The 25801-nt window shown below is 49.1% G+C and overlaps 1 protein-coding gene and 1 long non-coding RNA gene across 6 annotated transcripts; one reads left to right on the top strand and one right to left on the bottom strand.

Annotated features, from left to right (window-relative positions):
- Nucleotides 1-1202: 1202 nt before the first annotated feature.
- vps16 (vacuolar protein sorting 16 homolog) lies at nt 1203-25328 on the bottom strand. 5 transcript variants are annotated; one of them, XM_036133759.1, is made up of 24 exons: nt 25022-25328; nt 24581-24669; nt 20799-20890; nt 20548-20676; nt 17220-17364; nt 17039-17154; nt 16843-16965; nt 15189-15244; nt 15003-15092; nt 14750-14921; nt 14427-14558; nt 14228-14355; nt 14111-14146; nt 13934-14042; nt 13718-13852; nt 9608-9716; nt 9436-9533; nt 8534-8638; nt 8379-8456; nt 4207-4293; nt 4054-4136; nt 1876-1972; nt 1685-1788; nt 1203-1599 (listed from the first exon to the last, which is right to left on the bottom strand). In XM_036133759.1, exons 1-24 carry the CDS (start codon nt 25069-25071, stop codon nt 1458-1460), a joined length of 2505 nt encoding a protein of 834 aa, XP_035989652.1. In that variant the 5' UTR covers nt 25072-25328; the 3' UTR covers nt 1203-1457. The 5 variants fall into 5 exon arrangements, with proteins under 5 accessions (XP_035989652.1, XP_035989657.1, XP_035989653.1 ...); XM_036133764.1 differs by lacking the exon at nt 24581-24669 and having other exon boundaries at nt 25022-25196; XM_036133760.1 differs by lacking the exons at nt 24581-24669; nt 25022-25328 and adding an exon at nt 24420-24508.
- LOC118561606 lies at nt 9730-13708 on the top strand. The gene is made up of 20 exons (XR_004930165.1): nt 9730-9868; nt 9903-9931; nt 9966-10261; nt 10325-10561; nt 10625-10687; nt 10824-10993; nt 11028-11056; nt 11217-11313; nt 11406-11453; nt 11585-11672; nt 11838-12002; nt 12095-12225; nt 12318-12365; nt 12497-12544; nt 12579-12613; nt 12648-12821; nt 12949-13016; nt 13144-13211; nt 13275-13580; nt 13678-13708. It is a non-coding gene; the product is annotated as an uncharacterized LOC118561606 (long non-coding RNA).
- Nucleotides 25329-25801: the final 473 nt, after the last annotated feature.

Here is a 25801-nt window from a genome sequence, read left to right as displayed (position 1 = left end):
ACTCATAATTAAGGTTTTATCGTTCAGTTTAATCGGCAGCTGTTTTTTTACAAAACTGTAAAATATAAATAAATAAACTAGGTGTTCTTACGTTGTTTTGTGTTATTTTAAACGCCAATATAATCTGTATTTTTCCATCTTTTGTCACTTAAGCCTGACAATTAAAAGTCACCAAACTCAGCAACACTTAGTGTGTATTTATGATTTATTGCTGAAATCAGAGGATGGAAAAGATATCAGGTAACAAACATTAAGACTTCCTGTTAAATCCCGCTGTAATGTAAAATATGACGGATTACTGGATTAAGCACATTTCTAGTTTACTACATATCACACGGTTGCGCTTTCCCAAAGTTTTCAGGGAGATAATGGATATTTCAGATGTCTGAAAGACCTCGTTTATTTATTTTTATTTTACAATTTTGTAAACAGCAGCTGTTGATTAAACTGAATGTTACAACCTTGATATGATTATAGATTTTATTTACCGAGAGATCAATCAGAAGCGCCGTGAAAACGGCAGCAATGCGCGCTCCCGACACAGGGGACTGATTTTCACACAACACCGGCCGGTATTACCGAACCTTTACCACCGGGTTCTCCTGGTGGGGTCCTCCTCCAGGAACCCGGTTCTGGACCCACTAGCAGCCAGGAACCCGGTTCTGGACCCACCAGCAGCCAGGAACCCGGTTCTGGACCCACCAGCAGCCAGGAACCCGGTTCTGGACCCACCAGCAGCCAGGAACCCGGTTGTGGAGCAGCGGGTCGGTCAGACTGTGGAGGTGATGCCTCCGGTCCACCGGCAGGGGGCGCTGCGCTCCTCTGCTTTAATGTTTTACGGTTTTTACCGCGCAGAACTTTGTGGGTTTATCCTGATAAAGGTTCTGATGGATAACGTTCACCTCCCGTGACCCAACCAGAACCAGAACCTGGTCCAGATGAGCTGAAGATGAGCTGAGGAACCTGGTCCAGACGAGCGGCTGAAGGACAGACTGGGGGCGTCCCCCTCCTGCATGGAACGTCTTTATACAGAAATAATATATATATATAATAATATATCAGGTAATCTGTTGTGCTTTGTGACTAAACTACAATCAACTACCACCGCTGAGGCGGGTTCTGGTTCTGGTTCATCATGAGGAACATCTGATCATGTTAGAACCCCTGAAAACAGCAGAACACATGTGGAACGTAATCAGAACATCTGGTCAGAACCAAGCCTTTATTAACCGGGCCGTGGGTCCAGCTAACGGGTCGGCCTCCCTGCTGCAGACGTCTCTATGAAGGACAGAACCACGGACAGAACCACGGACAGAACCACGGACAGAACCACGGACAGAACCACGGACAGAACCACAACATCTGGCCCGGCTTCTTTATTCTCAGCGTGTTTTCCACCTTTATTCAGAGCAACACCCAGCTGGAGCCCCATCAGGGGCCCCACCAGGAGCCCGGCATCACTTCTTGGCGCCGGAGGCCCGGGCCCGGTTCAGCTTGTCCACCACCAGGCGGTCAGAGGCGGCACATCTGGACAGAACCGCCGCCATCTCTGCCTCGTTCCTGCGCTCAATGGCGGCGTCCGCTGCTCCCTCCAGGTCCCTGTCAGCAGCAGCAGAAGAAGAAGAAGAAGAGTGAGCGGTGGGCGGGGCTTCCCTGTGTGATGATGTCACAGGTGTGGTCTTACCCCACGGCCAGGTGAGCTTTGACCCTCTGCTCAGGCGTGACCTTGCTGACGTACTTCTTGGCTTCGTACCGGTTGTTGTTCTTCATGCACACCTCCACGAAGGCCTGGGGACAGCCAGGCAGAAAGGAATCATGGGAAATGTAGTTCAGCGTTAGGGCGCTCTTAACGAGACCAGGTGGGTCTGAGCTTACCAGGTAACCAATAGGAGACTTCTTGCTCTTGGAGAACTTCTCCAGCTCCTCCCACTGCTCCTTCTCAGCCAGAGACTTCAGCTTCAGCCACCAGAACCTGAGCCAGGTAGAACCGGGTGAGACGGGACGGGAAGAACCCGGTGAGACGGGACGGGTAGAACCCGGTGAGACATGACGGGTAGAACCCGGTGAGACGGGACAGGTAGAACCCGGTGAGACGGGGCGGGTAGAACCCGGTGAGACGGGTAGAACCCGGTGAGTCGGGACAGGTAGAACCCGTTGAGACGGGGCGGACAGAACCCGGTGAGACGGGACGGACAGAACCCGGTGAGACGGGACGGACAGAACCCGGTGAGACGGGACAGTTAGAACCCGGTGAGACGGGAAGAACCCGGTGAGACGGGACGGACAGAACCCGGTGAGACGGGAATAACCCGGTGAGACGGGTAGAACCCGGTGAGACGGGGCGGGCAGAACCCGGTGAGACGGGTAGAACCCGGTGAGACAGGACGGGTAGAACCCGGTGAGACGGGACGGGTAGAACCCGGTCATACGTGACGGGTAGAACCCGGTGAGACGGGACGGGTAGAACCCGGTGAGTCGGGACGGGTAGAACCCGGTCATACGTGACGGGTAGAACCCGGTGAGACGGGTAGAACCCGGTGAGACAGGACGGGTAGAACCCGGTGAGACGGGACGGGTAGAACCCGGTCATACGTGACGGGTAGAACCCGGTGAGACGGGACGGGTAGAACCCGGTGAGTCGGGACGGGTAGAACCCGGTCATACGTGACAGGTAGAACCCGGTGAGACGGGACGGGTAGAACCCGGTGAGACGGGAAGAACCCGGTGAGACGGGACGGGCAGAACCCGGTGAGACGGGTAGAACCCGGTGAGACGGGGCGGGCAGAACCCGGTGAGACGGGTAGAACCCGGTGAGACGGGACGGGTAGAACCCGGTGAGACGGGACAGGTAGAACCCGGTGAGACGGGACAGGTAGAACCCGGTGAGACGGGGCGGGTAGAACCCGGTGAGACGGGTAGAACCCGGTGAGTCGGGACAGGTAGAACCCGTTGAGACGGGGCGGACAGAACCCGGTGAGACGGGACGGACAGAACCCGGTGAGACGGGACAGTTAGAACCCGGTGAGACGGGAAGAACCCGGTGAGACGGGACGGACAGAACCCGGTGAGACGGGAATAACCCGGTGAAACGGGTAGAACCCGGTGAGACGGGACGGGTAGAACCCAGTCATACGTGACGGGTAGAACCCGGTCAGACGGGACGGGTAGAACCCGGTCAGACGGGACGGGTAGAACCCGGTCAGACGTGACGGGTAGAACCCGGTGAGACGTGACGGGTAGAACCCGGTCATACGTGACGGGTAGAACCCGGTCATACGTGACGGGTAGAACCCGGTCAGACGGGACGGGTAGAACCCGGTCAGACGGGACGGGTAGAACCCGGTGAGACGGGACGGGTAGAACTCGGTCAGACGGGACGGGTAGAACCCGGTCATACGTGACGGGTAGAACCCGGTCATACGTGACGGGTAGAACCCGGTCAGACGGGACGGGTAGAACCCGGTGAGACGGGACAGGTAGAACTCGGTCAGACGGGACGGGTAGAACCCAGTCATACGTGACGGGTAGAAAACCCGGTGAGACGGGGCGGGTAGAACCCGGTGAGACGGGACGGGTAGAACCCGGTCAGACGGGACGGGTAGAACCCAGTCAGACGGGACGGGTAGAACCCGGTTACTGCACACATCTGCACTGGTTCTTCATGATTACACCATTTGTTTAACTTTTGGTGTGCAGGAACCAGCAGATGGCTTCCTCTACACAAACACACCAAAGAACTGTTCTATTGGAAGAAGAACTGTTCTGTTGGAAGTAGAACTGTTCTTCCAGCTCCGTTTCAGTGAATCTTTATGTCTAGAGACGCTTTGATGAAGCAGAACCTCACAGAACCAGGGAAACATGCTGATGCAAACCAGTCACCTTCACTACTGAGGAGCTCAGTGCGGAGAGAAAAACGTTCCTTAAAGTAGAACCGGTCGGTCGTACAGCAACTGAGAACTAAAGCGAATATGTGAAATCAAACTACAGTTAAACAGACGCTCTGTCCCTGTAGCCAATCACAGTCCAGGCCTGGGTGACATCACAGGGACTCACCTTTTGTCAGGTACTCTGAAGTCTCTGTAGAGCTGCTCTGCTTGTTTGTGAAGCCCCAGCGACATCAGAGCCTCCATGGTGGCCTGCACAGGAAGTGACATCACTCAGCCCCGGTCACAGGTGTTTACAGAAGCTCTACCTGAGGACACCCACCTGCAGGGACAGCCCCAGAAGCCCCGCCCCCTTCTCGTCATCCAGCTTCCTTTGGAAGCGCAGCAGACGCATCTCGTCCTCCGTGGCCTGGAAGCACAGAGCAGGTCAAAGGTGACACGGTTCCCTGACCAACATGGAGGTGTGAGAGCGACCTAGATCTAGAAACAACCAGCAGTTCACGCTGCAGTCTGAGTGAGTAAGGAGACGCCGTAGAAGCTCTGAAACGTGACCTCAGACAGCAGAACCAGGATGAAGGTCTTCAGTTGGTCACCAGGTTCCTGGGCAGAGACGTCTCCAGACGGGCTTAGTGAGTAAAGATGTGTCTCTCTGTGGAGGACAGATCTAGAACCAACCAGCTGTTCACTCTGCAGTCTGCAGTCTGAGTGAGTCAGAGGACACTGTAGAAGCTCTGAAACGTGACCTCACACAGCAGAACCGGCAGGACGTACCTGTACATCACTCACAGGTACGGAGGCTAACAGGAAGGATTACCGCTGATTGACTGAAGCAGACACATGAAGGCCACATGGGGAATAATAAAGGACCAAATAAAACCAGTTCTTCCACATTACTGTGTGAAAGGAAATCCTGTTTATGATAAATCTCTAACGGCCTGTAAGTTTAATCATTCTGCTGTAAATATAGGATTAAAGTCTGGCAGCAAACAAACCAATAATAAACAATCAAAACACAATCATGGACAAAGTATTCTTCTTGGTAAAGTAGAAAAAGAAGTTCTAGGATCCACTGATTACTGTATGTGACATTAGTTAGGAACTTTATTGCTATTACTATTACTACTGAACGGGTGATTGAACCGTTTATACGTTATATATTTATACATTATGTGTGTAACGTCTCATTTTTAACAGGTTTTTTTCTCCTGAACACATGAAAGCAGTCAGAGAAATCCCACTTTATATAAAATGGAGGCAAACGTGTTCTGCAACCACAGACCAGCCGCCCTGCTTCCACCACCATTAAAAAACTCATTTATTAGTAAGTAGGTTGGATAAATATATAAACAGACACAGCATCTTAAGTAATGGCCTGTATGGATTCACCACTAATCTCTACATCAACGGCACTTATGGAACTCACCGAAGAAATCTGCAGCGCCATCGACAACAGAAGTGAATTTTTAGGTGTTTTTGTGGAGCTCAGAAAGACTTTTGACACTATAGTTCCCCCCATTCATCACAAACTGAGCAGATTAACCATGCATGTACAGACTAACCATGTATGTACAGGTTAACCATGTATGTACAGATTAACCATGTATGTACAGATTAACCATGTATGTACAGACTAACCATGCATGTACAGACTAACCATGCATGTACAGGTTAGCCATGTATGTACAGATTAGCCATGTATGTACAGACTAACCATGTATGTACAGATTAACCATGGATGTACAGATTAACCATGGATGTACAGACTAACCATGTATGTTCAGATTAACCATGGATGTACAGATTAACCATGGATGTACAGATTAACCATGGATGTACAGATTAACCATGTATGTACAGATTAACCATGTATGTTCAGATTAACCATTTATGTTCAGATTAACCATTTATGTTCAGATTAAGCATGCATGTACAGATTAACCATGGATGTACAGATTAACCATGGATGTTCAGATTAACCATGTATGTACAGATTAACCATGTATGTACAGATTAACCATGCATGTTCAGATTAACCATGCATGTTCAGATTAACCATGGATGTACAGATGAACCATGTATGTTCAGATGAACCATGTATGTTCAGATTAACCATGGATGTTCAGATGAACCATGTATGTACAGATTAACCATGTATGTTCAGATTAACCATGGATGTACATATTAACCATGTATGTACAGATTAACCATGTATGTACAGATTAACCATGTATGTTCAGATTAACCATGCATGTACAGATTAACCATGGATGTACAGATTAACCATGGATGTTCAGATTAACCATGTATGTACAGATTAACCATGGATGTACAGATTAACCATGTATGTACAGATTAACCATGTATGTTCAGATTAAGCATGTATGTTCAGATTAAGCATGCATGTACAGATTAACCATGGATGTACAGATTAACCATGGATGTTCAGATTAACCATGTATGTACAGATTAACCATGTATGTACAGATTAACCATGCATGTTCAGATTAACCATGGATGTACAGATTAACCATGTATGTTCAGATTAACCATGGATGTACAGATTAACCATGCATGTACAGACTAACCATGGATGTACAGATTAACCATGGATGTTCAGATTAACCATGTATGTACAGATTAACCATGTATGTACAGATTAACCATGCATGTACAGATTAACCATGGATGTACAGATTAACCATGTATGTACAGATTAACCACGCATGTACAGGTTAACCATGTTTGTACAGATTAACCATGTATGTTCAGATTAACCATGTATGTACAGATTAACCATGTATGTACAGATTAACCATGCATGTACAGATTAACCATGTATGTACAGATTAACCATGCATGTACAGATTAACCATGTATGTTCAGATTAACCATGGATGTTCAGATTAACCATGGATGTACAGATTAACAATGTATGTTCAGATTAACCATGGATGTACAGATTAACCATGCATGTACAGATTAACCATGTATGTTCAGATTAACCATGGATGTACAGATTAACCATTTATGTTCAGATTAACCATGCATGTACAGATTAAGCATGTATGTACAGATTAACCATTTATGTACAGATTAACCATTTATGTACTAGGGCTGGGCGATAAATCGATTTAATCGATTAATTCGAATTTACAATTCTTTAAGATTTCATTTTTGGAAAATCTGGATTTTATTTTGCCAATACACTCATTGGGTTTCCATGAAGAGAACAGCATGTGATGCTGAATATATGTTTAGGCAAAATTATTGGTAAAATATTGTTAAGTAGAAACTTTTTTTTTACCATAATACGAGGTAGTTCATTTACTTATTTACTTTTTTTTAACTTAGTTTGAAGTTCACAAGTGCAGTGAAGCCTGTTCTTAGCTCAATGTGTAATACCACTAGCAGCAAATGTTTTGTTATATTTTCATTGTTTATAATGGCACGGCTGCCATTATAAACAATGAAAACACACCCCTGAGTACCCCAGGGGTGTGTTCTTGGGCCTGAACTGTTTATTTTGTACATAAATTATTCTGTTTATGCGTCCAAACTGCTTCAATGTGTTTTATTTGCAGATGATACCTTATTTTATTCTGGGGAAGACGCAACACACGTGTTGAATGTGGTAACAAAAGAATTAAAGAGAATAAAGAAATGGTTTGATGTAAACAATCATTGATTCCTTTATGATATTCAGTAACAGAGACAAAAAACAACAATTTTACGCTTATTATTGATGGAACTGAAATTATAGAGTAAGGGAACTGAAGTGTCCGGGTGTCATGCTTGATGAGATTTAAACTGGAAATCACAGATTATATCAAAGTAAAACTGTGATATTAGACAAAGGATTCACTAGATAAGAAAGCGTTTTATATTTTATATAACACTATGATGGTTCCATATCTGACCTAAGTTTGGAGAAATGCATGTAAACACAGTCAATCAATCTTTATTTTACAAAAAAGAGCCATGAGAATAATAAGTGGAAGACAGTATAGCAACAGATCCACTATTTCTACACTACAGTATTTTACAAAGAATGTTTAATGCACATAAACACACATTACCAATAAACATTCAGAAAATATTTAGAAAAATGATTTAAAGGACCTGAGATCTTTAAAAAAAAAGCCAGATTTAGATAAAAAGTGACGGAGGGCTGCGTGTCTGTGCAGATATCATCTTATGGATGAATCCTCACATTTAAAATGACCATAAAGCTGCTAAGTGAATATATCCCTTACCTGACTGTAAATAATCAGGTTTTATGTTTTAAAAGACTACAGGAGGTAAAATGTGACTTTCAGGTTTGGAGGACAGGTATTCCATCATCGTTGTTTCTGCTCTGCATATTCTGATGTTAATGTGATGCTGTTCTAACTTAGTTTATTTGTAAATGCTTTAGGAAAAGGAAATAAACATTTAAAACTAAAAAAACAAGAAGAACCCAGGAGAGCACACCTGGTGTACAGGTGAGACTTTTACCTTGGCAGCAAAGTCGTTCTTGGCCTTGTTGTACTCATCCACAGCGCCCTGCAGCTGACTCAAACGGCCCTCCAACCGCTGCACAAAGACAGGTGAGACAGGTAAGACAGGTAAGGCAACACCTGCTGTTACCTGTCCAGGTGTCAGCAGCTCACCTTCTCTCTGTAACTGGCTGTGACGTAGAAGTTTCCCAGCTCCTGGTGGTCATCGTCCTGGTTGTAGAGATCCTTCAGCGTCTGAGGCTCCTGCAGCTTACAGAACTGGAGAACACACGGCACAGGTGAGACCGGGCCACAGGTGAGACCGGGCCACAGGTGAGACCGAACCATCAGGTGAGACCGGACCACAGGTGGAACCGAACCACAGGTGAGACCGAGCCACAGGTGGAACAGAGCCACAGGTGAGACCGGACCACAGGTGAGACCGAGCCACAGGTGAGACCGAGCCACAGGTGAGACCGAACCACAGGTGAGACCGATCCATTAGGTGAGACCGAGCCACAGGTGAGACCGAACCACAGGTGAGACCGATCCATTAGGTGAGACCGAGCCAGTCTGCAGCCAGGTATCGGCTCACAGGTGCCGTTTTTATAGAGTAATAACGACTCGTCTTACTGTATTATGACCATTTAGTTGATTTCCATGAGGAGGCTGTGCTGATACATCATGCGATGCAAAGGATTGTGGGACATCAGGAGGTTCCTAAGCTAAAGTAGCGAGTTAAGGAAGCATTCAGGCTCCTTTTCCTGCCTCCTTCCTGACTGACGTATAAATCATGGCGACCGCTGACGCACTCCTCTCTGGCTAAAGAGTCCTGACCTTAACGAGGCGTCCGGCTGGAGCCCATTTACAGACAGTAGCCACCATTCACCCCCAGAGGGCAGCACTGAGACACGTTTAGGCCAAACACTGCAGAACTAAACAAGCTGACATGAAAATGTAAGAAGCCGCACCGTAACGTCAAAGCTGCACCTTAGGGCTAGCTTAGCGGCTAAAGAAGGTGTTACACTTTAAGGTCACTGGACTGGTCACATGACTCAAGGTGCAGGTAAACCCACCTGTCTGTAGAGGCTGAGGGCCACCGGCTGGTTCCTCAGGGTCATGAAGAAGTCTCCTCGGTTCATCTCGTTCTTCAGGTACGTCACCACCGTGTACACTGGCGACACACAGAGGCGCCTTCAGCTAACGTCTCACCTGGCAGACAGGTGGGGGCGGAGCCTGAACACTCACCCAGGTCAGTGTCGCCGCTCTCCACAGCTTTGCTGAGAGCCAGCTGACTCCTCTTCATCTTCAGCAGCAGAGGAACCTGCTCTCCAGAACGGGCCTCAAAGTCCAGGAGCTGCAGTGAAGGCAGAGGAACCGTCACTGCGTGGTTAGGGTTAGGTACAGGTGTGTACTTCTAGGTATACCACAGAAGATACAGGTGTGTACTTCTAGGTATACCACAGAAGATACAGGTTTGTACTTCTAGGTATACCACAGAAGATACAGGTGCGTACTTCTAGGTATACCACAGAAGATACAGGTACTACAGGAAGACCATGGATACTACAGGTGTGTACTTCTAGGTATACCAGAGAAGATACAGGTGTGTACTTCTAGGTATACCACAGAAGATACAGGTACTACAGGAAGACCATGGATACTACAGGTGTGTACTTCTAGGTATACCACAGAAGATACAGGTGCGTACTTCTAGGTATACCACAGAAGATACAGGTGTGTACTTCTAGGTATACCACAGAAGATACAGGTACTACAGGAAGACCATGGATACTACAGGTGTGTACTTCTAGGTATACCACAGAAGATACAGGTGCGTACTTCTAGGTATACCACAGAAGATACAGGTGCGTACTTCTAGGTATACCACAGAAGATACAGGTGTGTACTTCTAGGTATACCACAGAAGATACAGGTACTATAGGATGACCATGGATACTACAGGTGTGTACTTCTAGGTATACCACAGAAGATACAGGTGTGTACTTCTAGGTATACCACAGAAGATACAGGTGCGTACTTCTAGGTATACCACAGAAGATACAGGTGCGTACTTCTAGGTATACCACAGAAGATACAGGTGTGTACTTCTAGGTATACCACAGAAGATACAGGTGTGTATTCTAGGTATACCACAGAAGATACAGGTGTGTACTTCTAGGTATACCACAGAAGATACAGGTACTATAGGATGACCATGGATACTACAGGTGTGTACTTCTAGGTATACCACAGAAGGTACAGGTGTGTACTTCTAGGTATACCACAGAAGATACAGGTACTACAGGAAGACCATGGATACTACAGGTACGTATTTCTAGGTATACCACAGAAGATACAGGTGCGTACTTCTAGGTATACCACAGAAGATACAGGTGCATACTTCTAGGTATACCACAGAAGATACAGGTGCGTACTTCTAGGTATACCACAGAAGATACAGGTGTGTACTTCTAGGTATACCACAGAAGATACAGGTGTGTACTTCTAGGTATACCACAGAAGATACAGGTGTGTACTTCTAGGTATATCACAGAAGATACAGGTGTGTACTTCTAGGTATACCACAGAAGATACAGGTGTGTACTTCTAGGTATACCACAGAAGATACAGGTACGTACTTCTAGGTATACCACAGAAGATACAGGTACTACAGGAAGACCATGGATACTAGAGGTGTGTACTTCTAGGTATACCACAGAAGGTACAGGTAATATCGGAAGACCATGGATACTAGAGGTGTGTACTTCTAGGTATACCACAGAAGGTACAGGTAATATCGGAAGACCATGGTTACTACAGGTGTGTACTTCTAGGTATACCACAGAAGATACAGGTGTGTACTTCTAGGTATACCACAGAAGATACAGGTACTACAGGAAGACCATGGATACTACAGGTGCGTACTTCTAGGTATACCACAGAAGATACAGGTACTACAGGAAGACCATGGATACTACAGGTACGTACTTCTAGGTATACCACAGAAGATACGGGTACTACAGGATGACCATGGATACTACAGGTGTGTACTTCTAGGTATACCACAGAAGATACAGGTGCGTACTTCTAGGTATACCACAGAACATACAGGTACGTACTTCTAGGTATACCACAGAAGATACAGGTACTTACTTCTAGGTATACCACAGAAGATACAGGTACTACAGGAAGACCATGGATACTACAGGTGCGTTCTTCTAGGTATACCACAGAAGATACAGGTGTGTACTTCTAGGTATACCACAGAAGGTACAGGTGTGTACTTCTAGGTATACCACAGAAGATACAGGTACTACAGGAAGACCATGGATACTACAGGTACGTACTTCTAGGTATACCACAGAAGATACAGGTGCGTACTTCTAGGTATACCACAGAAGATACAGGTGCATACTTCTAGGTATACCACAGAAGATACAGGTGCGTACTTCTAGGTATACCACAGAAGATACAGGTGTGTACTTCTAGGTATACCACAGAAGATACAGGTGTGTACTTCTAGGTATACCACAGAAGATACAGGTGTGTACTTCTAGGTATACCACAGAAGATACAGGTACTACAGGAAGACCATGGATACTAGAGGTGTGTACTTCTAGGTATACCACAGAAGGTACAGGTAATATCGGAAGACCATGGATACTAGAGGTGTGTACTTCTAGGTATACCACAGAAGGTACAGGTAATATCGGAAGACCATGGTTACTACAGGTGTGTACTTCTAGGTATACCACAGAAGATACAGGTGTGTACTTCTAGGTATACCACAGAAGATACAGGTACTACAGGAAGACCATGGATACTACAGGTGCGTACTTCTAGGTATACCACAGAAGATACAGGTACTACAGGAAGACCATGGATACTACAGGTACGTACTTCTAGGTATACCACAGAAGATACGGGTACTACAGGATGACCATGGATACTACAGGTGTGTACTTCTAGGTATACCACAGAAGATACAGGTGCGTACTTCTAGGTATACCACAGAACATACAGGTACGTACTTCTAGGTATACCACAGAAGATACAGGTACTTACTTCTAGGTATACCACAGAAGATACAGGTACTACAGGAAGACCATGGATACTACAGGTGCGTTCTTCTAGGTATACCACAGAAGATACAGGTGTGTACTTCTAGGTATACCACAGAAGGTACAGGTGTGTACTTCTAGGTATACCACAGAAGATACAGGTACTACAGGAAGACCATGGATACTACAGGTACGTACTTCTAGGTATACCACAGAAGATACAGGTGCGTACTTCTAGGTATACCAGAGAAGATACAGGTATTACAGGAAGACCATGGATACTACAGGTGCGTACTTCTAGGTATACCACAGAAGATACAGGTACTAGAGGAAGACCATGGATACTACAGGTGCGTACTTCTAGGTATACCACAGAAGATACAGGTGTGTACTTCTAGGTATACCACAGAAGATACAGGTACTAGAGGATGATCATGACTACTACAGGTGCGTACTTCTAGGTATAACACAGAAGATACAGGTACTACAGGAAGTACCATGGATACTATAGGTGCGTACTTCTAGGTATACCACAGAAGATACAGGTGTGTACTTCTAGGTATACCACAGAAGATACAGGTGTGTACTTCTAGGTATACCACAGAAGATACAGGTACTAGAGGATGATCATGACTACTACAGGTGCGTACTTCTAGGTATACCACAGAAGATACAGGTACTACAGGAAGTACCATGGATACTATAGGTGCGTACTTCTAGGTATACCACAGAAGATACAGGTGTGTACTTCTAGGTATACCACAGAAGATACAGGTGTGTACTTCTAGGTATACCACAGAAGATACAGGTACTAGATGATGATCATGACTACTACAGGACCGTACTTCTAGGTATACCACAGAAGATACAGGTACTACAGGAAGACCATGGATACTACAGGTGCGTACTTCTAGGTATACCACAGAAGATACAGGTGCGTACTTCTAGGTATACCACAGAAGATACGGGTACTACAGGAAGACCATGGATACTACAGGACCGTACTTCTAGGTATACCACAGAAGATACAGGTACTACAGGAAGACCATTGATACCACAGGACCGTACTTCTAGGTATACCACAGAAGATACAGGTACTACAGGAAGACCATGGATACTACAGGTGCGTACTTCTAGGTATACCACAGAAGATACAGGTGCGTACTTCTAGCTATACCACAGAAGATACGGGTACTACAGGAAGACCATGGATACTACAGGACCGTACTTCTAGGTATACCACAGAAGATACAGGTACTACAGGAAGACCATGGATACTACAGGAAGTACACACCTTGATGGCGAGCTCGGTGCGTCCACATTCGTACGCTTTAGCTGCAACGTCGGAGTACGAAACTCCCGGAGAGTCTCCCACCTTGGCGCAGACGGCTCGGGCGATGGCCTCGTCTGTCAAGTCCTTCTGCTGCACCTGGACACGCCCACAGACACATTGCACAGGTGAGGACGGCCCCCGGGGGACAGGTGAGAGGTGAGAACGGAGGCGTGGCACCTTGCAGGAGGCCCAGTGCTTGAGGACGCGGCTCACGCCCTGGTAGTCGGGGATCTTCAGGTAGCGGCAGATCTCCATGGCTAGCGGGTACAGCTGTCGGTAGACCAGCCTGAGACCACAGAGCAGGACTCAGCTAGAGGCACGCTGCACATCGGCCACCTGGGGAGGCAGACTCACCTGTCTATGAGCACCTGGAGCGTCATCTGTTTAAATCTGAGGTCAAACGTTAAGGAGCTCTACCTAACACTCATAGCCCCAGAACTCCAGCTCCCATGATGCACCGGGACAGGATACTGGGTGTGTGTGAGCGGCATGCCCACGCCGCGCTCTCTGACGGCGTTCAGCACCCGCAGCTCCCTGCAGGTGGTCACGAACTCCTCCGCACTGAACTCCGTCAGGAAACACTTGCCGAAGGACGCCGCCTGCCGGACAGACGGCACGTTACACGCGGCCGGACCCGGCCCGGTTCTGCTGGCGGTTCTGGTGTTCTCACCCTCATCAGGGCCTTCTGGGTGTCGGGGTCGTACTCGTGAGCCGCCGCCTCCACGCACTGCCGCACGGCGTCGCCCAGGACGTTCTGCTCCTTGATCTCCCTCAGGTACTCGTCCGCCTTCTGGCTGGACTTCTGCAGGGACAGACGCCGGTCAGAGCCGCCGGTCCAGAGCCGCGGGTTCAGAACCGCGGGTCAGAACCGCCGGTCAGAACCGCGGGTCAGAGCCGCGGGTTCAGAACCGCAGGTCAGAACCGCAGGTCAGAACCGCAGGTCAGAGCCGCCGGTCCAGAGCACCTCCAGACCCCCCCGCTGTGGCAGCATACCTCGTACTCCCGGTGGGCCTCCAGCAGCAGGGCTCCGGGGGCCATGGAGGCGATCTTGAAGATGTCCTGGCACACCACAGGAACCTCCTGCAGCAGCTCCTGGCTGCTGGGACCGATGATGCGGACCCCGTCCAGTTCTGCCACCAACACGGACTCGTCCTCCAGGGGGAACCTGGGCTCTGAGTCAAGGATCAAAGGCGGGTCCACGGACCTGCTCTGGTTCTGGGTCCAGTCTGGCTGGAGTCAAGGATACTGGATGGTGTCGTTACATGCCCCCACCACCAGGAGGAGCCGGTCCCACATCAGCACCACAGAGGGCTGCTGGGCCCTCGGTCTGCGGCACCTGGACAGGTAGACGAGGTGAGACCAGGACTGGACCTACGCCACTAAGGTGGCCCTGGGACAGGTAAGTGGACCAGTGGACCAGTGATTAACGTACCAGAGCATCTGCTTGGGCCGCGCTGTGCGCTTGGTGTCCACCTCACTGAGTCGCTCCTGCAGACAGCAGAGTCACCTGTCAGGTCCATGCACAGGTGTGGCTGGGCGCTCATCACCTATTCTCACCATTATTCTGACGGTTAGTCCAGTAACCGCATAAAAAACGCACACATGCTGCAGAGTCTCACATAATTAGGCTTATTTTATAGAAATAATGCCAATTAGCAAATAATGCCGCTCTCTTTGAATAAATACAAAATTAATATTTTCCTTTATATAGGAAATTTTTCGACCAATCTGTATAATTTAACTTTGTAAAGTTCCTTGAGATGACATGTTTCATGAATCGCCGCTATATAAGTCAAATAAAATTGAATTGAATTGAATAACGAGGATAAACCTGCAGCTAAAAAGCTCATGGATGACTTAGCATCAGCTGCCTCTGGAGCGAAAAATGGTCACAAACAAAAATGTTTCACTTGCATTTTACATTTGTCTGTTTTTTAGATTAAAAAGCAGAATTATATTCACATAAAACAGTTTTAGAGTTTAACTTCAGGCCTAACTCGTTGTTTTAGTCCACAAATAGAGAATTAAATAATTACGCATTCACCAAAAAGGTAAATTCAGGCATAATAAACAGTGCCTTCTTTTCAAACCTTACCCATGTTTAATAGAATAAAATCACCTTTACTGTCACATAGAGGTTAAATCAGGAGGCCACAGACACCAGACTGAAACACAGGATTAATTATTATAAAGGAAAAAACAAAGTTTAAAGCTTAGCTGTGCAGCAGTTTGTAGTTATTAATAAATAACGAGGCATTGTCATATTAAAATTAAGTGCTTGCGTTGAAAATATAGGAAGAACATCAGTTGATTTATAGACTGGTATAACGTTATAGTCACAACAAAGACCAGACTTTCCTCTACAGTATCCAGCTGTGATGAGTCTCTGCAGGTTTTCAGAGGAACCGGCTCCTAAAGCTCAGCCCTCACGTGATTGGCCGTCAGCTGGACCAATCAGAACAAGCTCCGCCCCGAGAGGAAAGGTGGGGCTGAGCAGAGAGAGAGGCGCTAATCTGCGGCAGCTAGAAGCTCCGCGTTGTTTCCTGCTAAACGTGTCGCTACACCTTTAATCTTTAGCTCTCCTTCTCTGCGCTGCTTACGGTTCTTAAAGGTTCTAAGTCTGACGTCACGGTGAACCTGCGGTTCCACATCCGCTGTACATGACGTGGTTCATGCTAACTTGTGTTTGTGCTTTACCATGTCAAGCGTTAACGTTGTTTGTACGGTAGTTAGCATGTGTGACAGGTTAGCTTGATGCTAGCGCAGCGACTCAGCAAAATCGCAGCATTTTAATCATTTCCTTGGAGGCCACCTCCTCCTCTCATCGCAGGGGAATGGATGAAATGTTTTTCTGTCTCTGATCTACTGAGACGGCACAGCGGCGTATCGAATAAACGACGGACCAGGAAGCAGCGGTAGGTACGTCACGACTTAACAGCCGCATGGCAGACAGCTACGTGTTAGCGTGCTAGGCTAGCATTAGCCGCCTGCATGGAGCACAGTGAGGCTTCGAGGCGTTTTAGGATTGGAGCTCCTCGAATCACTCGGCGAATCGTGAGGCCCCACTGTGGACACGGCCTGCTCACCTGTAGGCTGGACAGCCCGGTCCAAAGGTGTCCCGTGTCCGTGAACAGAGCCAGGTACTTGTAGCTGAAGGAGACGGACATGCTGACGATGCTGCCAGCCTGAGGACTGAGACCTGGGGGATACTGGAGACACATGAGGACGGGGTCAGACAGGTGAGGAGCCCGGGTTCCCCTGCTCACCTGTCCCAGGTCGTACCACAGCAGTGCAGGACGTGTTGTCCAGGACGTAGAGCTCAGGTCCACTGGACACCAGGACTTTGGTCTGTCTGTCCTGAGTGAGGACAACCCAGCAGGACGGCTTCCCCTGGAGACCTGAGGGACAGATTCAGGTGGAGGTCTGATCGTAAAGGCCTGAATTCACCTGGAGTCCTCCTTACCTGGGACTTCAGGTAACCTGCGTAGCTTCAGGTCCTCGATGTTGGTTGCCAAGGTGAAGCGGGAGGAACCTGTTACTATGGCGATACCTGTTCCGTAAGGAGAGTGAAACACCTTGGCCTCCAACACCTGACTCTGGACCACTTCCTGTTTCAGACAAAGTGTAATCAGTTAACGAGTTCGCAAACACACACCTGTCCAAGACTCACCTGTCCCACCCTGAAGTCTCTGACTAGACTCACCTTTCACACCCTCAAGTCTCTGACTAGTCTCACCTGTCCCGCCCTCAAGTCTCTGACTAGACTCACCTGTCCCGCCCTCAAGTCTCTGACTAGACTCACCTTTCACACCCTCAAGTCTCTATCTAGACTCACCTGTCCCGCCCTCAAGTCTCTGACTAGACTCACCTGTCCCGCCCTCAAGTCTCTGACTAGACTCACCTGTCCCGCCCTCAAGTCTCTGACTAGACTCACCTGTCCCGCCCACAAGTCTCTGGCTAGACTCACCTGTCACACCCTCAAGTCTCTATCTAGACTCACCTGTCCCGCCCTCAAGTCTCTGACTAGGCTCACCTGTCACACCCTCAAGTCTCTATCTAGACTCACCTGTCCCACCCTCAAGTCTCTGACTAGACTCACCTGTCCCACCCTCAAGTCTCTATCTAGACTCACCTGTCCCGCCCTCAAGTCTCTGACTAGACTCACCTGTCCCGCCCATAAATCTCTGACTAGATTCACCTGTCCCGCCCTCAAGTCTCTGACTAGACTCACCTGTCCCGCCCTCAAGTCTCTGACTAGACTCACCTGTCCCGCCCTCAAGTCTCTTTCTAGACTCACCTGTCCCGCCCTCAAGTCTCTTTCTAGACTCACCTGTCCCGCCCTCAAGTCTCTGACTAGACTCACCTGTCACGCCCTCAAGTCTCTGACTAGACTCACCTGTCCCGCCCTCAAGTCTCTATCTAGACTCACCTGTCCCGTCCTCAAGTCTCTTTCTAGACTCACCTGTCCCGCCCTCAAGTCTCTTTCTAGACTCACCTGTCCCGCCCTCAAGTCTCTTTCTAGACTCACCTGTCCCGCCCTCAAGTCTCCATCTAGACTCACCTGTCCCGCCCTCAAGTCTCCATCTAGACTCACCTGTCCCGCCCTCAAGTCTCTGACTAGACTCACCTGTCCCGCCCTCAAGTTTCTATTAGACTCACCTGTCCCGCCCTCAAGTCTCCATCTAGACTCACCTGTCCCGCCCTCAAGTCTCTGACTAGACTCACCTGTCCCGCCCTCAAGTCTCCATCTAGACTCACCTGTCCCGCCCACAAGTCTCTATCTAGACTCACCTGTCCCGCCTTCAAGTCTCTGACTAGATTCACCTGTCCCGCCCTCAAGTCTCTGACTAGACTCACCTGTCCCGCCCATAAATCTCTGACTAGACTCACCTGTCCCGCCCTCAAGTCTCTGACTAGACTCACCTGTCCCGCCCATAAATCTCTGACTAGACTCACCTGTCCCGCCCTCAAGTCTCTGACTAGACTCACCTGTCCCGCCCATAAATCTCTGACTAGATTCACCTGTCCCGCCCTCAAGTCTCTGACTAGACTCACCTGTCCCGCCCTCAAGTCTCTGACTAGACTCACCTGTCACACCCTCAAGTCTCTTTCTAGACTCACCTGTCCCACTCTCAGGTCTCTATCTAGACTCACCTGTCCCACCCTCAAGTCTCTGACTAGACTCACCTGTCCCATACTGAAGTCTATCTAGACTCACCTGTCCCACTCTCAAGTCTCTTTCTAGACTCACCTGTCCCACTCTCAGGTCTCTATCTAGACTCACCTGTCACACCCTCAAGTCTCTTTCTAGACTCACCTGTCCCACTCTCAGGTCTCTATCTAGACTCACCTGTCCCACCCTCAAGTCTCTGACTAGACTCACCTGTCCCATACTGAAGTCTATCTAGACTCACCTGTCCCACTCTCAAGTCTCTTTCTAGACTCACCTGTCCCACTCTCAGGTCTCTATCTAGACTCACCTGTCACACCCTCAAGTCTCTGACTAGACTCACCTGTCCCACTCTCAGGTCTCTTTCTAGACTCACCTGTCCCATACTGAAGTGTCTCTGACTAGACTCACCTGTCCCTCCCTCAGGTCTCTATCTAGACTCACCTGTCCCGCCCTCAAGTCTCTGACTAGACTCACCTGTCCCTCCCTCAGGTCTCTATCTAGACTCACCTGTCCCGCCCTCAGGTCTCTATCTAGACTCACCTGTCCCACCCTCAAGTCTCTGACTAGACTCACCTGTCCCGCCCTCAAGTCTCTATCTAGACTCACCTGTCCCGCCCTCAAGTCTCTATCTAGACTCACCTGTCCCACTCTCAGGTCTCTAACTAGACTCACCTGTCCCTCCCTCAGGTCTCTATCTAGACTCACCTGTCCCGCCCTCAAGTCTCTATCTAGGCTCACCTGTCCCACTCTCAGGTCTCTGACTAGACTCACCTGTCCCATACTGAAGTGTCTAGACTCACCTGTCCCACTCTCAGGTCTCTGACTAGACTCACCTGTCCCATACTGAAGTGTCTAGACTCACCTGTCCCACCCTCAAGTCTCTGACTAGACTCACCTGTCCCACTCTCAGGTCTCTAACTAGACTCACCTGTCCCATACTGAAGTGTCTAGACTCACCTGTCCCACCCTCAAGTCTCTGACTAGACTCACCTGTCCCACTCTCAGGTCTCTATCTAGACTCACCTGTCCCGCCCTCAAGTCTCTATCTAGGCTCACCTGTCCCACTCTCAGGTCTCTAACTAGACTCACCTGTCCCATACTGAAGTGTCTAGACTCACCTGTCCCACTCTCAGGTCTCTGACTAGACTCACCTGTCCCATACTGAAGTGTCTAGACTCACCTGTCCCACCCTCAAGTCTCTGACTAGACTCACCTGTCCCACTCTCAAGTCTCTATCTAGACTCACCTGTCCCATACTGAAGTCTCTATCTAGACTCACCTGTCCCATACTGAAGTGTCTAGACTCACCTGTCCCATACTGAAGTGTCTAGACTCACCTGTCCCATACTGAAGTCTCTGACTAGACTCACCTGTCCCATACTGAAGTGTCTAGACTCACCTGTCCCACCCTCAAGTCTCTGACTAGACTCACCTGTCCCACTCTCAAGTCTCTATCTAGACTCACCTGTCCCATACTGAAGTCTCTATCTAGACTCACCTGTCCCATACTGAAGTGTCTAGACTCACCTGTCCCATACTGAAGTGTCTAGACTCACCTGTCCCATACTGAAGTCTCTGACTAGACTCACCTGTCCCATACTGAAGTGTCTAGACTCACCTGTCCCATACTGAAGTGTCTCTTGAAGGACCCAAACAGGTCGTAGATCAGAACCGTTCCGTCCTCCTGAACACACAACAGCTCATCATTGACGGACCAGCCCAGGTGGACCACCGGACCGCTCTTCCACTGAGAGACAGAGACAGGTGAGGGAGAGAGACAGGTGAGAGACAGAGACAGGTGAGGGAGAGAGAGACAGGTGAGGACAGGCCTTTTGATTGGCTGTGTATCTGGTGGACATGTGACCTTACAGGGAAGCTGGTGATGGAGGCTCCTGACGCAGAATAAATCTCCAACTGAGGACGAGAGCTGGGAGAACGTCTGAGAGGTTCTCTGAGCAGAGCTGAGACAGACGACAGAACCACAGGTTACCAAAAACAACTGGGAGTAATGATATGATGTGGAACATAGAGGAGAACCCGCTGACTGGAGGTTCAGGAACATTAAGGAGGAGAACCCACCGACTGGAGGTTCTAAAACATTAAGGAGGAGAACCCATGACTGGAGGTTCTGGATCATTAAGGAGGAGAACCCGCTGACTGGAGGTTCTGGAACATTAAGGAGGAGAACCCGCTGACTGGAGGTTCAGGAACATTAAGGAGGAGAACCCACCGACTGGAGGTTCTGGAACATTAAGGAGGAGAACCCATGACTGCAGGTTCTAGAACATAGAGGAGGAGAACCCACCCACTGGAGGTTCTGGATCATTAAGGAGGAGAACCCACAGACTGGAGGTTCTAGATCATTAAGGAGGAGAACCCACAGACTGGAGGTTCTAAAACATTAAGGAGAAGAACCCACGACTGGAGGTTCTGGAACATAGAGGAGAACCCACGACTGGAGGTTCTGGAACATTAATGAGGAGAACCCGCTGACTGGAGGTTCTGAAACATTAAGGAGGAAAACCCACAGACTGGAGGTTCTGGAACATAGAGGAGAACCCACGACTGGAGGTTCTGGAACATTAATGAGGAGAACCCACCGACTGGAGGTTCTGGAACATAGAGGAGGAGAACCCACCCACTGGAGGTTCTGGAGCATTAAGGAGGAGAACCCACCCACTGGAGGTTCTGGAACATTAAGGAGGAGAACCCACCCACTGGAGGTTCTGGAACATTAAGGAGGAGAACCCACCCACTGGAGGTTCTGGAGCATTAAGGAGGAGAACCCACCCACTGGAGGTTCTGGATCATTAAGGAGGAGAACCCACAGGCTGGAGGTTCTGGAGCATTAAGGAGGAGAACCCGCCGACTGGAGGTTCTGGAACATTAAGGAGGAGAACCCACAGACTGGAGGTTCTGGAACATAGAGGAGGAGAACCCACCGACTGGAGGTTCTGGAACATTAAGGAGGAGAACCCATCGACTGTAGGTTCTGGAACATAGAGGAGGAGAACCCACCGACTGGAGGTTCTGGAACATTAAGGAGGAGAACCCACAGACTGGAGGTTCTAGAACAATAAGGAGGAGAACCCACCGACTGGAGGTTCTGGAGCATTAAGGAGGAGAACCCACTGACTGGAGGTTCTAGAACAATAAGGAGGAGAACCCACAGACTGGAGGTTCTGGAACATAGAGGAGAACCCACAGACTGGAGGTTCTGGAACATAGAGAAGAACCCACCGACTGGAGGTTCTGGAACATTAATGAGGAGAACCCGCGACTGGAGGTTCTGGAACATTAAGGAGGAGAACCCACCGATTGGAGGTTCTGGAACATTAATGAGGAGAACCCACGACTGGAGGTTCTAGAACATTAATGAGGAGAACCCACTGACTGTAGGTTCTGGAACATTAAGGAGGAGAACCCACCAACTGGAGGTTCTAGAACATAGAGGAGAACCCACCGACTGGAGGTTCTAGAACATTAAGGAGGAGAACCCACCGACTGGAGGTTCTGGAACATAGAGGAGGAGAACCCACAGACTGGAGGTTCTAGAACATAGAGGAGAACCCACCGACTGGAGGTTCTAGAACATTAAGGAGGAGGACCCGCCGACTGGAGGTTCTAGAACAATAAGGAGGAGAACCCGCCGACTGGAGTATCTGGAGCATTAAGGAGGAGAACCCACGACTGGAGGTTCTAGAACAATAAGGAGGAGAACCCACCGACTGGAGGTTCTGGAACATTAATGAGGAGAACCCACAGACTGGAGGTTCTAGAGCATTAAGGAGGAGAACCCACCGACTGGAGGTTCTAGAACATAGAGGAGGACCCGCCGACTGGAGGTTCTGGAGCATTAAGGAGGAGAACCCACCGACTGGAGGTTCTAGAACAATAAGGAGGAGAACCCGCCGACTGGAGGTTCTGGAGCATTAAGGAGGAGAACCCGCCGACTGGAGGTTCTGGAACAATAAGGAGGAGAACCCACCAACTGGAGGTTCTGGAGCATTAAGGAGGAGAACCCACCGACTGGAGGTTCTAGAACAATAAGGAGGAGAACCCGCCGACTGGAGGTTCTGGAACAATAAGGAGGAGAACCCACCGACTGGAGGTTCTAGAACAATAAGGAGGAGAACCCACCGACTGGAGGTTCTGGAACATAGAGGAGGAGAACCCACAGACTGGAGGTTCTAGAGCATTAAGGAGGAGAACCCACAGACTGGAGGTTCTAGAACAATAAGGAGGAGAACCCACAGACTGGAGGTTCTAGAACAATAAGGAGGAGAACCCACCCACTGGAGGTTCTGGAACATAGAGGAGAACCCACCGACTGGAGGTTCTGGAACATAGAGGAGGAGAACCCACAGACTGGAGGTTCTAGAGCATTAAGGAGGAGAACCCACAGACTGGAGGTTCTAGAACAATAAGGAGGAGAACCCACCCACTGGAGGTTCTGGAACATAGAGGAGAACCCACCCACTGGAGGTTCTAGAACAATAAGGAGGAGAACCCGCCGACTGGAGGTTCTGGAGCATTAAGGAGGAGAACCCGCCGACTGGAGGTTCTGGAGCATTAAGGAGGAGAACCCGCCGACTGGAGGTTCTGGAACAATAAGGAGGAGAACCCACCAACTGGAGGTTCTGGAGCATTAAGGAGGAGAACCCACCGACTGGAGGTTCTAGAACAATAAGGAGGAGAACCCGCCGACTGGAGGTTCTGGAACAATAAGGAGGAGAACCCACCGACTGGAGGTTCTGGAACATTAAGGAGGAGAACCCACCGACTGGAGGTTCTGGAACATAGAGGAGGAGAACCCACAGACTGGAGGTTCTAGAGCATTAAGGAGGAGAACCCACAGACTGGAGGTTCTAGAACAATAAGGAGGAGAACCCACCCACTGGAGGTTCTGGAACATAGAGGAGAACCCACCGACTGGAGGTTCTGGAACATAGAGGAGGAGAACCCACAGACTGGAGGTTCTAGAGCATTAAGGAGGAGAACCCACAGACTGGAGGTTCTAGAACAATAAGGAGGAGAACCCACCCACTGGAGGTTCTGGAACATAGAGGAGAACCCACCCACTGGAGGTTCTAGAACAATAAGGAGGAGAACCCGCCGACTGGAGGTTCTGGATCATTAAGGAGGAGAACCCACCCACTGGAGGTTCTGGAACAATAAGGAGGAGAACCCACCGACTGGAGGTTCTAGAACAATAAGGAGGAGAACCCACCGACTGGAGGTTCTAGAACAATAAGGAGGAGAACCCACCGACTGGTGGTTCTGGAACATAGAAGAGAACCCACCCACTGTAGGTTCTAGAACATTAAGGAGAAGAACCCACAGACTGGAGGTTCTAGAGCATTAAGGAGGAGAACCCACCGACTGGAGGTTCTGGAGCATTAAGGAGGAGAACCCACCGACTGGAGGTTCTGGAGCATTAAGGAGGAGAACCCACCGACTGGAGGTTCTAGAACATAGAGGAGAACCCACCGACTGGACCTCCGTACGGTGCTGCCGCCACCAGGCTGTCCCTGAGACCATCACGGAGGTTCCAGAACATTAAGGAGGAGAACCCACAGACTGGAGGTTCTAGAACATAGAGGAGAACCCAACCGACTGGAGGTTCTAGAACAATAAGGAGGAGAACCCACCGACTGGCCCTCCGTACGGAGCTGCCGCCACCAGGCTGTCCCTGAGACCATCACGGAGGTTCCAGAACATCTCGTAGAGTTCCGTCTTCCTGCGGAGAGAGAACAAAGCCAGACAGGTCAGCAGCAGAACCATGACTGGACAGAACCAGACTCGGTTCATTTGGGCTCATATTTAAGCTAACCCGGCGTGTCCGGGTCGCTGAGTGACTAAAGGAACCGAACCGAGCCCGGAACCCGGTGGGCGGACCTCTGAGGCCTCCATCGGCTGCAGCCTGTGGTCACAGCAACACACCTGGGGAGGACTACAGGTGTGCAGTGCGTTAGCATGCGCTAGCTAGCGTTAGCATGGGACCAGGCCGCCCTGCACACTCAGCCGGTTCTGACTCGGTTCTAAGCCGGTTCTAAGGCAGCACGGCTAGCCGAGCTGCGGCTGGTACTGACCGGTAGAAGGCGTCTCCCAGCGGGTTCCAGTTAGCGGAGATGAAGGCCATGCTGAGGTTCTGGTTCTGCAGACGGGAACCGGGCCGCAGGGAGAGGGAAGTGAAGGCTGCGGGTCAGCTGATCCTCTGGGAGCCGTGAGGGCGCAGCAGCTCAGGCCCAGACCCGGTTCCCCCGCTTAGCGCGTCCAGAACCCGGTACTGTCATCCCTTAACGCCCAACCCTGACCGCTGATCCCAAACTTACAGTCATATGACTCAGAACAGTGCTGTTTACTAACTGACGTGACCCGGAAGAGCATCTGCAAGACTTCCTGCTGGCTGCGCATGCGCTCCTCTGAATAGAAGCGGCGGAGAGAGAGACGGTTCCAATAATCCAATAATAGTCCAATAATTTTATATATATATATATATATATATATATATATATATATATAGATAGATAGATAGATAGATAGATAGACAGTTCTGGGTCAGGGATACCGGGTCACTGGTAGGAACCTTAAATCGACTCTTTTTCCTATGGACTCTGGTTACAGAATAATAATCTCTTCTTCAGTCCAACAGAACCATAAACAGTTCTGGGTCAGAGATACCAGGTCACTGGTAGGAACCTTAAATCGACTCTTTTTCCTATGGACTCTGGTTACAGAATAATATTCTCTTCTTCAGTCCAACAGAACCAGAACCATAAACAGTTCTGGGTCAGGGATACCGGGTCACTGGTAGGAACCTTAAATCGACTCTTTTTCCTATGGACTCTGGTTACAGAATAATAATCTCT

Source organism: Fundulus heteroclitus, unplaced genomic scaffold, assembly GCF_011125445.2.
Source record: "Fundulus heteroclitus isolate FHET01 unplaced genomic scaffold, MU-UCD_Fhet_4.1 scaffold_68, whole genome shotgun sequence".
In the NCBI taxonomy this organism is placed as follows: domain Eukaryota; kingdom Metazoa; phylum Chordata; class Actinopteri; order Cyprinodontiformes; family Fundulidae; genus Fundulus; species Fundulus heteroclitus.
Note: the sequence above shows the minus strand (reverse complement) of the source record. Positions and strands in the feature narration are given on the sequence as shown.